Source organism: Haliotis asinina, chromosome 6 (genome assembly GCF_037392515.1).
Source record: "Haliotis asinina isolate JCU_RB_2024 chromosome 6, JCU_Hal_asi_v2, whole genome shotgun sequence".
NCBI lineage: Eukaryota > Metazoa > Mollusca > Gastropoda > Lepetellida > Haliotidae > Haliotis > Haliotis asinina.
In genome coordinates, this window is record NC_090285.1 from 13,497,742 (window position 1) to 13,511,306 (window position 13,565).

At 36.9% G+C, this 13,565-nt stretch overlaps 1 protein-coding gene across 1 annotated transcript; it reads left to right on the plus strand.

Annotated features, from left to right (window-relative positions):
• On the plus strand, positions 1-12,662 carry LOC137286544 (porimin-like). Its single transcript, XM_067818466.1, has 4 exons — positions 1-166; positions 6,398-6,487; positions 8,358-8,432; positions 9,599-12,662. Exons 1-4 carry the CDS (start codon positions 88-90, stop codon positions 9,940-9,942), a joined length of 588 nt encoding a protein of 195 aa, XP_067674567.1. The 5' UTR covers positions 1-87; the 3' UTR covers positions 9,943-12,662.
• The last annotated feature ends 903 nt before the right edge of the window (positions 12,663-13,565 follow it).

The following is a 13,565-nucleotide window of genomic DNA, read 5'->3' on the forward strand; positions in this document are numbered from 1 at the left end:
AGCCGGAAGTTTAACTCCATTACACGTTTCAAGAAGACTCGATTGTCAAGTCACAGTCTACACGTTCTGTTTGACCAGCGCCAAGAAATGATTCGACCACTGTTGTCAGCGGTGTTCATCGCCTTTGCTTTCCATTTGTTTTTTCTGTCAACAAGTCACGGCGAAGGTAAATATTAATTCTGTCTGTTAAAAGAGAGATCTCCAGTGATTTGAAACCGAAAGTTCAGTAAATGGTACACCTGTCATCGCAAGTCGTCACCAGTAGCCGGGATCTAGAAAGACAATTTTGTAGTTTCCTGATATCGGCAGTATCACGCCAGTGGGTTATACACTCGTAATGATGTAGTCGAATTATGTGGATTCACTGTAATGACTATTTTGAATCGAGACCCTGTTGGCAGAAACCGACTCAGATAGGCCCACAAACGTTGCCAACCACTGTCCAGGTACAGATTAAGTTTCATAAACTTGACTCGGAATATGATGCTCCCATCAAAATACTATGTCTCTCTTGATGTAATCCTCACTCAAGAACAGTATAACCACAACGACTTTCGACATTATTTTACCTGCTAACTTATTGTTTTAGGGAGATGTGCAGTTTAAATGGGCACTGATGCGGAGCAATATCCGTGGACTGGTTGTTTCTTTTGTTATTGTTTTTTCTCCCGTGAGTACCCGGATGATATCCCAGAGTCCATGACTGGTGTCTGATCTCTGCTGCGCCACCCATATGCGTAATTGATAGTTTATGGGTAGACTGATCAAAGATGAAGTCATTTTACTTCGTTATTATGAAAACAAATCAAACACCTTAAAGTTTACTCATCTGCCAGTGGTATAAAACTGTTAGGACTGAAAAGTAACGAAATCAGTGTACGTCTTTATATTTTGTCTTATAAACCTTATTAGTTCCATGTCACCTTTGTATGCATTTTGAAAGTTAATAAAAAAGCCACACGGTCTGCCGATACTTACAGGGAAGTTATAACATGATTTTAATGTCTGAACATTGTATAGATTGCCAAAGCGAATCATATTTCACACACCCGCTATTCACAACCTAGTGCATGTTTTCTGTAACAAAATGCAAACTTTAAATTTAAGACAGACGAAAGTTATCACTTACATGCACATATTACATAACATGCAATACATTTGCCACTACAGACTTTAATTTATAATGTTGAGTATTTACTCAAGACAGGAGAAATGCCAAATGGGAACCTTTGTCAAGGAATTTTAGTGGTGTTACCACTAATTAAACCCGTTATAAATTCATTAACTGACCATCAAGTGAATGATGACGAATAACACGTGTAGGTTTGTACCATCAAACACAAGGAAAATGTAGTCTCTGTGTCGCAAGCAGCCTGAAAACACTTATGGGCCGAAACTGCTTTGAGGATACCATAGGAAATACAAATAGGCATTTACTGTGTACTTGGGTAAATAGGTATAATCAGTTGTTTACGTAAGAAAATTTTCAGATTTCTCTGCTTGTGGCAAAGTCGTTGTTATTAGTTTACGAATTCAGATAAATCAACTGTGTGTTTTTATTATCATAGATAATAAACCAGGGTCGTAGCTACCAAAATCTATATATGATGTTTGCTATGACAGCTAGGCCAACCCTCAAAACTATCTAAATATAAAGCTTTGCAATCACACAGGCTTGTATGAAACAAATGGCTTGCTACGTGTATGTAGACATATTTTCGCATGATTAAATATCGAGGTAAAAAACACAGAAATAAGATTGAATTGGATCAGTCACTATACCACAAAGGCATCAGAAAAAAACTACACTGCTGGGATATTTTGTTACAATCAGACAAAGAGTACCATGGATATGTTTAAATAACGGCATGTGACGGGAATCCGGCCTCATAACTTTTTAGGGTGAAGAAATTCTGCTGATGTGGACAGGAGCCATTGGTTTCGTAATTAGACCGGTGGTGAGAAACATTATTCTCTCTGCATCAGTGCCCCTTTAAAGTTGTTTCCACCATATAGCTTAAAGAGAAAGGGTGATACTGCATTTATCTTTACCAACAATGATTTAAACACAGCAGTGGATGTACAGCATAACTAATTGCAACAAAGCCAAGAATTTGAAATGTCAGAAATAAATTACAGTCGTGCCCCGTTTATCTGAACACTTGTGTTTTTGTTGAAATTGTCTGCTAAGCGAATTTTCAGATACCTGAATCTCGGGCCATATGTACAAAGAAACATGCAAAGAAACGAACATAGTAGGTATCAGACATAATCTTTATTGATTACGGTACACATAAACAAATATCGGTGCTTACATAACATGTCTCATAGTAGTTCGGATAAATGAGGCACGACTATTCATTTACTGAAGCTAAAGGATTAGTTGTAGGGACAGGCACCTGAAGAAATGTACGAGAAATACAGAAACGTATCTGGTACCCTAAATATAAGACGGGTCCATAAATAATAGGTTAGTATCATTTATCAAATTCTCATTGTTATGTTTGTTCTTGCAACAAAAGTGTAGAAAAAACATGTGGTCCATTACAACTGGTATCTGACTGGTGCAACTAGGTTTTTACCTTAGGCTGCACCTGGTGCAGGTGGGTTAACATCTCTTAAAATTGAGCCCAACTAGGGTACATGCCTGTGTACAGAAACGTACCTAGGGTACATATCTGAAGTACACGTGCCAATGACCCCTTTGGCTTCACTGAATCATGAGGTAATTCCTGTGGTATTAAACAACAGAAAAGACAGCAAAATATACTTTTAGAAATGTGAGTGAGTGAGTTAAGTTGGACCAGACAATCCAGTGATCAAAACCATGGGCTCCGGTCTGTCCAACTGGGAACTGATGACATACGTCAAACAAGTCAGGGAGTTTGACCACTCAGTCAAGTCAGATCGCCTCGTATGACATATTCACCTTTTGTGGCAAGCATGGGTTGCTGAAGACATATTCTACCCTGGATCTTCAGGGGTTTTTAGAAATGTGATATGAAGATTTTCAAAGATATATTCATTTGCAGTCCTTATTTTATGAAAAATGTCTCCATTTTATCTACACATTTTCTATCTGCAACAATCAATAGTGTTATGTTTTACTTTCCCATGAAATAACCAACATATCGCTATGACAACACGATCACCTGTAATTTACGATTTGCTTTCATGACCCATTTGCACAATAAATTATTTGGATTTCATGTACCTGTTACTTAAGATATACAATTACCATGCATATTTCCTACAGGGATTGGGAAAGGCAGGGAGGGACCATGCGCCATTTTGCACATTATAAGAAAAATTGCCAATTACAATTTTGAAGTTTACTATACAAGGGCAGTGGCCCATTCTTATTTCAGAAAATGGCCAATAATCCTGAAAATGTCCCATTGTCAAAGTTCTCTTTTCCCAATCCTTGTTACTGTTATATATCTGATCTGATATAAAAATATATTTGCTGTGAAACTATTATATGATATTTTTCATTAAGGGAAATGATTAAAATGTAAATCCCAACATCAGATAGTAGCATCAGCTCCAAGCATGCTAAACTATATTTTGGGTCCGTTCTCTTTCCTTTTTCCTTTGTGTTTTTGTAGATATGTATTTTGAAAATGTGCATGTAATTTGACATGACTGTATTTTCAAGTCAAATTGCTGGTCTTATGTTTGGTATGCACTTCAGTCTTTATCAGTGTATAAAAGGATTTATATGTAACACAAGGGTATGATTTATATCAGTATATAGATGTATGTCACACTGACCTAAGAATTTAGCTCACATATAAAATGCTTTCATTTCATTGGTCAATAAGGCTTTAACAAGTTTCTGTGACACCCCTTCCAGGAGGGTGACAACTGAAAAAAATATTTCCCACTGCCATAGTAACGCCAAACTTTTTGTCAAGAAGCTATATTCCTAGCAATTGTCAGTGTTCACGATAATGTTTCAAAGTAACAGGACATTGGGTCCTGTTAGTTTCAGATGTCGTCTGACCCACTGAAAATTCACAGGACCCACAGAATTAAGTTAAACAAATATTTGAGATTTAACAATTCTTGTACTTGGCATTGAAATTATTAACATATGATAACAAACATAAGATTTATAAACAGAAACAAGTGTCACATGCCACAAATAACAACTTCACACAAAGACATTGTGAAATATTCAGTGAGACACTGGTGGCTGGCGGGTTGGTGATTTCTATCTGACCACTGGTGAATCTGCCAGATTTGTCAGAGGGTCAGGCACTGTTTGTGAACACTGAATCGTATGATGTCATAAACTACTACTCATTCTTTGATAAGGATCACAAAAATACCCAACTTTCTGTAAACATTCATTTATGATGTGAGATTGAAATCCTTTAAAAGTTGGATGGATACTGGTATGGTAGCCCTTCTTTAGGCAAACAGCCATTTACATCTAACCTTATACACTTGCATGTTACTAGTACATGGTTCACCATAGAAATACTTTTCATGGCTCCATTCGGTTGTTTCGCAAATCATTGAAACGACAAGTAAGCAACATCTGCCAGCAGCAGGTATGGGATCCACAAGATACAGTGACATACTGAAAACTCGGATAAATGCTTAGAATAGGCTTAGATATATAAACTAAATTTAGTTTTCTGTTGAATGCAAGATTTGATCCTTAGCAGTGTGAACAACATATGATGCATGCAGTGTCTGGAGTTCCTAAACCATTCGCTAGCTGTTTTAGACCATTTTATTCCCCAACGTTCACTGCTTTGCCAAAACTACATTGTATTTTATACATTGAAACGTTTGCACATTCAACTTATGCATAATTAACCATTTTTATACCATTTTAAAGCTTGTCAGAATATGTATCACTGATTAAAAAAATTCAATTCAGAGACAGACATTTAACATGGCGGTAGGATAAATACGTTGTATACTTTTCCCTCCGGTGATGTAGACCTTTGTAGCAGTGTTATTCCATGCCTATCAGCTTGGATAACACTGCTACAAAGAGGTGAACATCAGACTGTATTATCCCCAAGAGAAGCATTCAACTTAAAATCTGTCTGCATTCAGCCTTTGAAGATCTGGGTTAAAACTGGTCTTCATTAACTCATGCTTGTCCTGACTAATGGATCTGATAGTCAGCCTCACGGACTTAGTTGACCCATTTCATCATATCCCAGTTGAGTAGATAAGTGCTCATGTTGTTGATCACTGGATTGTCTGGTCCAGACTCAATTATTTACAGACCGTTGCCATATACTTTATAGCAGGAATATTGCTGAGTTGGCATGAAACTCAACTGACCTGCTCACTATTATCAAGCATTAAAGAAATGCTATTTGTTGTTGCTTGATGTGTGTGAAGGGTTTTAAATGACACACAATTCCTGAGTATTTGACTCAACAATTTTGTAAAATGTGCACATCATTTTCATATGAGTCATAGTCAACACAACACAGAGTATAGTTATGGTTCTTAGTCACTGTTCGTACGTTTACCAATCTTGCTTGAGGTTATTGTTATGAGTTAAATCATAACAAATATGATTAATGGTGTCTTTTACCATTTCCTCACAGTCACGATACAATTACCATATTGCATTCAAGGCTGGCAGGTTGTCTAATGAGCAGTGTTTTTGCTTGCATCACCAAAGGCCTAGTTTCAATTTCCTACATGGATACCAAGCGTAAAGACTATTCCTGGTGTCTCCAGCAGTGATGTTGGTGGAATATTGCTAAAACTAAAAGCAGTTTAACGCCAGTGTTTAAAACTCCCAAAATGCCAAGCCAGACAGCTGGACTGGTAACTATAAAAAATTATCAGTCTGGACTTTTCAACAATAGAGAAAAAAAAATCAAGTTTCTGACTAATTTACTGCATGTATTGTCACATCAAGGCTAAAATACATTGCCTGGTTTAGAAATTAGAAATCTGTTGCTACAGGGTAAGTGACTTTAAGAAAGTATCCTGACCAATTTTCTACTTGCCCTGATTTTCATGACATAACCATGATCTAATTATGAAAGACTAAATCAACATGGTATTTGAAAGCAAAGAAAGATAACTCGACTTTATTATCATTGTCAAAATTACTTCATTTCATTCCTGTATCATGTCAAGTTTTCAACAGCTATATTTTGAGCAGATATAAAATCAGAGTTTCCTTGCAATTTTAAACTGTAAGCAGAAATTAATCTGGTAGCCCACAGACAAGTAGGCTACAATTATTTGATCAAATTTTGATCGTCCAAGATGAAAACTGACTTGTCCTGATTTTTTAACTTTTGAGCTCACACCATCAGCATGATCAGTGCTGGGCTGGGCTTTCAACCAGGCAAGACTCCACTTTCTGTAGATTGATATTGTGTATTTATTTTTCCATTTGTTTCAGATGTTGACTGCACAACATACAACAACCTTTCCGCAAACTGTTGTGCTGATGCCTGCATGTTCCTGAACTGCACAAAAGATGGTCAAATAGGTAGGAAGAACATATTGATTGACAGTCAGGGCTTGATTTAGTGCTTTGTTTCTTGCTCTGGTGCAAACCAGTATTACAAAGTGTAACTAGTCATCTGTCTAATTTGCACATGGTGCTAGTCAGTTTTTGAGAAATAAATCAACACTAAATCTTACATTTTTATCCCCCCGGCATATAATGCAGGGGGGGATATAGTCGAAGCCTCGTCTGTTCAGCCGTCCGTAATCATTTTGTTTCCGTAGCATAACTCAGAAACAGTTCAATATTTTTATACCAAACTTGATAGATATAGTAGTCTCAGCCTATGGTTGTACCTTTTGCTATTTACAGATTTTGGGCATTTTTTGTTATTTTTGTTTTTCCATGGAACGTTTGGATGTTAGTCTTATGGTTGGCTGGGCTTCGTTTCCGGAGCAGAACTCAAAAGCCGTTCAATATTTTTCTGCAAAACTTGGTAGATACTATGAATCTGAACCTATGGTGGTGCTTTTTGGTATTTACAGGTTTTTGTGATTTATTATTTTCTCGGTTTCCATGGAAATGTTTCGGACATAGTCTCAAAAGTGAGAGGTGTGTTTCGTTTCCGGAGCAGAACTCAAAAACCGTTCAATATTTTTCTGCAAAAAGTTAGTAGATATATAAATCAGAACCTATAGTGGTGCGTTTTGCTATGTACAGCATCTTGTGATTTATTATTTTCTCGTTTTCCATGGAAACATTTTGGACCTAGTCTGAAAAGTGAGAGGTGTGTTTCATTTCCAGAGCAGAACTCAAAAACTTCTTAATATCTGTTTGTAAAACTTGGTAGATGTGTGTGGCAGACCCCAAAGTAGTGCCTTTTGGTTTTTAAAGGTTTTTGTGATGTATTATTTTCACAGTTTCCATGGAAATGTTTTGGACTTAGTCTCAAGATGGAGGGATGGGCTTCGTTTCCAGAGCACATCTTGAAAACCATTTCATATCTTTCAACAGATCTTGGCAGATATATGAGATAGATCTTTAAATTGTGACTTTGCTGGTTACAGATAAATGGCATTTATCCATGAATTCCATGGAAACAATTCAAACTTAGTCAAAAAAAACAATGGGTAACTCTCAGATTATTTGTCCTTTCAAACATGTGGGGGCCGGGGGGATATGTCATCTTCTTGTTGGCATAGCTATGTCCGCTCTTTTTTTCTTCCAAACTTTGAATAGCTATGGCACCGAAACATTGCTATTCATGGACATGTCTTGGTTATGACAGCTCTTGTAATCAGGGATCAGCTGTGTCTTTGTTGCTATGGTTTCATGGGTAAAAGAACCAATGAATCCATTGTTATATCATGTATATGACCAGATGGTGGCCACATGAATACTTTTAAACACCTAGTTGCATGTACAGCAACGTGCAGTATACCTTTGACAATGTACTGTGACTATGTACCCCAGCCCACTCAGCTATGAATGGATACTGTAAGCATGAGAAAACCGTAATAACTGATTTTTGCCTAATGACTTGAAAGAGTTGTATGATCCCCAGGGAGTTGAGATTGAAAATATGATGTACTGATTGACATCCAATGATTGAGGGGGGAAAATACCAGCGCCTTGAGCAGGTACATGTTGCATGGATATGTGTGCTAGATAAATATCCAGGATAATATAAGTATTGATGATAAATAATAGAGAATCTGTCTTGATGCTATTTTTATTTGAAGCTGTGTCTATCAGTATCCCAGTGTTTATGTTACTTATGAGAATCGACATGCCATTGTGTCAGACCAATGAGCTACCTGAGGATCTATAAACTGATTTTGTCAAATGCATCAGGGCATACCCTGAATAAGTGTTCTTGTCTAATGTATTAAATGTTTCTTTTTTGTAACAGGCTGTTTCAATCTGACAACCAACATGACAGAAACCTGTCCGCAAACAGACCCTGCCTTGGCAATGACATGCAATGGTATGTATGAAATGAGCTAGGAAGTCTTGCTTACCAGTAAGTACTGTGTCAAGTTTTCAAAGCTGCAGTTGTAAAGAGAGTCTGAAATAGTTTCCAGATTTTGCTTGCCAATACTGCTAGCTATGCATGAAAGTTACTACCCCACAAAACAATTCACTAGCTCAAAATGTGAATGTAGAACTAAGCAAAGATTACATGAATTTGAAATAGTTAAAAATACCATCAATTATTAGACCACAATCTTTTGTGATTTCAAAGTGTATATTCATATGTGACCTCAGGAAAATTTGCTAGTCAGTCGGGCCAGTGGCCAGACTGGATTTTTAGTAGTCATAGGCTGTCAGGCCAGTGGCTGTTTCATACACTGACTGTAATAATTGATTACAAGCTAATGGCTGACATATCTGGCTCTGAGACCTTGTAGGCTGGGAACAGTTTTTATGAGATATTAAATAATGGAAACACAATGCCAGTCATTAACTGTTTATTGACCAAAATGGAATCAGATTGTCAAGCTTGCTCACCTAATTGATCCTGTCATTGTGTATCAGTTCATGGGTTATGCTTATGATGTCAGTCACTGGATTGTATGGTCCAGATTTGAATATTTGCTAAGAATGATGTCATGTAGATGTAATAATATTTCTGAGGGTTTATTAAGGGATTCAGGGGTTTACCTTCAGTCCTGTATTTGAGGGTGACTGGGACTTCCTGGTCTAATTTTCAGGGATCCTGGACTACAAAATTGCTGTCCTAGACACTTAAATCTTATTATTAATACTATGTTGTAATATTGCTGAAATTCAGTTACTGTTATTGTATCGTGTATCATGATCATCACATTGTTACATTGCTGGAATATTGCTAAAATCGGTGTAGACTTTGAAGATCCAGGTTAGACTAGGTCTTCAGATCGCTATGCCTGCCACAAGAGGTGACTATGCTTGTCGCAAGAGGTGACAAATGGGACGGGGTAGTCTGGCTTGCTAACTTAATTGACATGTCATCAATTCCCAGTTGAGTAGAGCGATGCTCATATTGTTGATCACTGGGTTGTCTGTTCCAGACTCAATTATTTACTGATTGTCGCCATATAACTGGGGTATCACTCACCGAAATCAGTGTAAAACTGAACTCACTCATGCATGCCTTCATTATTTCTTCAGGGACCGAACCAGCACCAACATCAACACCCTCTGGCAACCAGACAAACCCTACCACTCCTGCAACCATCGTATCAAGCCCTACCACTCCATCCAACCAGTCGACCAGTACTGCACCCGTGACGTCATCAATTTCACCGAATGCATCAACATCAACAGCACCTCCTACCAGTACAAACACATCAACATCTGCCACGACTACAACCACCGCCAGACAGGCAACCCAACACTTCGATGGCCCATCCTTCATCGGCGGAATCGTTCTCTGTGCTGGCATTATGGCTATTGTTTTCTTTGGGTGCAAATTTTACAAAGCGCGACAAGAAAGAAATTACCATACCTTATAAGGAGGCATATGTTTTTGTAATACAGCGATAACTTCATGATCTGAATGATTTTGAATGGATGTCAAAACACATAGTGCATCTAAATTTGTTACCTGTACCAATTTATGGTGATTTTTTAAAACTTAGTTTCCAAGTATTGAACTCTGTATTTGAGGGATTTTTGAACCTGTAATAACATCTCTGAACTATTATCGTAAAAAGATATGCAGTTTAAACTAGATTAAACACTGACATTATATTGAAGCATCCATTGTCTCAAGGATGTTTGTTATTGAAAGTGTGAGAGGATGCAGGTTCTATCTTGGATGTTTACTGAAGCGATTGGGTTCGACTGTTATTACTTAGGATTTTCAACATTGTCACAGACAGTTACAGTCTGTCAACCCAACTTTTGGAACCCCCCCTATGATCAAAAAGTTCCCAAGTAACACAAAACTGACCTCTTTCCATCAACATGTAATTTTTGAGTTGGGTCAGATTGCAATTCATGTGCATGACCTTGGGTCATAGTAGCACAGGCTTCAGGTTGACATGTCTGTATCGAGGCATCATCTCAAAAGCATTAAAGAACAATAACTAACACATTACTTAACCGTCAGATTATCCTGGTAATGGTGTGTGGTGAGTTTGTGTTGTTTGGAAGATATTTGTCGAAAAGGGTGTCCCAAAAGTTGGGTTGACACTATAAGTGAATACTGTTCTTTCGCTGTAAGTCTTGATTCTAATAAGTGTGATTGAACTTAAAAACTCTTGCCATTTGATAGTTACCATTTTATGTGGATTCAGAAGCGAAAATATGATGTTAGTGTTGTTTGGAAATATCCATCTAACAATGGTCCTACAGGATCAGAAAAGAGGTGGTCGGGTATCCTGGTGGTTAAAGCGTTCACTCATTTTGCTAAAGATCTGGGTTCGATTAACAACATGGGTAATATATGGAAGACCATTTCTGGTGTCCCGTGCCTTGATATTGCTGAAATATTGCTAAAAATGGCGTAAAACCTACTCACTCCGGACCAGAAGTAGTGTTTTTTGAGGTAGTAGTTGGGATTAATATTATCTGTTTTGGATAATGAACATGAGACTAGCAGTGCTTCCGAAAATAGCAGACAGATTTAAGTTATCATCTGAATATTTTTTAAATTGATAACTTTTGTTCAATCCAATGTTGATTTCTGTAAACTTTTCATGACAGTATCTTGACTAGTATTCAGTTTCAGTGTCACACTTAAGGAATCTGGTGAGCATATGTTAGTAACGGTCCACTGATTATTTTAATGTCTTTTCAGTTTGTTTTGATTTCAGTACTGACACACGAAATCACTTAATCAGCTATTCCATTCAAAAATAAAGTAGGGGGTATTCCATTATGGGGATATACCACGAGCCAGTGCCAATGCTTATCAGAAAGTGTAACATATATCCATGCAGATGAAACATTTCCATAGGAATGGAAAAAATTGTCATATTTTCCCTTAATTTCTCTTTATCATCTGTTTCCTCTTCAGCATCATCATTCACAGTTTATACGTTTTGTGAATCCAATATCCCCTACCTTTTATGAGTGGTATATTAACTCATACAAAGACTAATTCTCACAGTAGATAGTTTATGCATGACAACGTAATGAAAGTTTTTAAAAAAATTTTCAGACAAAAAAAACACAGAACAGCAATCTGATTCCTGCAGCCATTTTGTATAAAGTTCTGTTAAAAATTCCATTATGCATTTTTAATTTTTGTCAGCAATACAGATTGTTCATTCAGCTGCGTAAGACTGAAGGTAATTTCATCTGTACAGATGGCAGATTTCTTATTTCCCATTACTGAAAACAGGAAAAAAGCTTTACTCATGATTCCGCTGAAAATGTTTTGGTCTCTGTGATATATGAGTTATCGTTTAGGTCTTTGTTCCTTGTCTACATTGTATGTCTTTCATAGTTTCATGCACACATTCCATGATAACATAACGGCACTTAATACTTTGTAATTAGTTTTCATAACATAAACATGATCAATGAATTTAGGTATCAACCTAATTCGGAGCTCTGAAAAGGATACTTGTGTTCTAATTAAGCTTGCATTCATACAGTAGCATAACCTGAATCCTTTATCACCGTATTTGTGTCTACTTTGCCTAGTTATATGAACATTTACTAGTTATTTGAACCCATTACTAGTTATTTGAACATTTTGATACATCGAGAACAGTGATATTTTATGAACATTTTATGAGCTGTTAAAAGATATTTTGCATACACATATACCTAAAGCTCTGTCTTTCAATTTAAAAAATTGAAGACTTCAAGATTTGATTGAATACAGTGGCCACTATTTTATGGTCTTCTTTTCAACATACATATACTGAGTATTCCCATGCCTTTCAAATTTATTTTTAACAGATATGCATTTGAGAATGAATCTCAAGCTTCACGTGTTTGAGAGGCAGTGTTTGTATATTTGTTCATCTGAAAGTGCTACAAGACTGAGAATTTTATGTATGCCCTAATCATGTTAAATTGAAATACCATGGTCAGGTTTATAAAGTTGGGATTTGAATTGTTTGTTTTTTAGGTTTTAGGAAGTAGTTTGTAGGAGGGGTTGTGGGATTGTTCTTGATAGAATGACTTTCTGTAGAGTTATGTCCCCTTGAAGGTAATATTGACATAATGAAGGATTTGTGCATTGTTGGTTTGTAATAAGCCATTAAGTAGTGAAAAAGGAATTTGATCTCATGAGCTCAGATTATGTGGAGTTATGTCCATTAAACAACTGTTACAGAAAATATATTCAATCAATTTAGAATCCTCGAACTGTGATGGACAGGTCCATTTATCTGAATAAGTAGTCACCCATTCGTTAGAGTATACACAAAGAACTAAACTAAGCATCCCCTGTATTTTTGCAATGACAGGCTTTACCATGTACATTAAGCTTTTCATGGTGACCACATTGGAGAATACATGAGCTTTTCTGACCTGTATGATCCTTTGACGCATAAAAAAAATATTGAAATCCATATTGCTATTATGATGATAATTGTTCATTTTAGTAAATCATCCCAAACCATGTCTGGAATGTTTAATGTCAGCCTCCTGATCCTCTGCGCCATTCCTTGTGTCAAGCAGCTTCCAACTGTGTCAGGATCTGTACAAGGGGATGGGTCCTTTTGTTGTATAGAAAGACCAGTCAGGTCTCAAACATTCTCCAAAGGGTTAAGATTGGGGCTTATTCAATTGTGAGACATGTCAGGGGGTGCTTAACTAAGTTCTTTGTGTTTATGAGAAGTATTAGGAGGGTATATTTGTGGTGGTGAAGGTGACATCTAGTGCAATAGCAGGGTCCAGATTAACAAGGTTCCTGTCTAGAGCTTACTTCTTTCAAACTACACACAACCTTGACACCACAAGTTAAATTGTCTGTGATATTGAGGGGAACCATGGTTACAGTTGTTATTGGCACCAACACTCACTAGTGAAAAATTGGTTCAATAATGCATACGTAATCTTGATCTGAGATACTGCCTTAGCGCCATTGGTATCTTATCGTTTTGGCCGAAAGTGCCTCATTTTTTCCAAGTACTGATATGTTGTTATTATGTCTTGGATGGGAATATTGTCATCA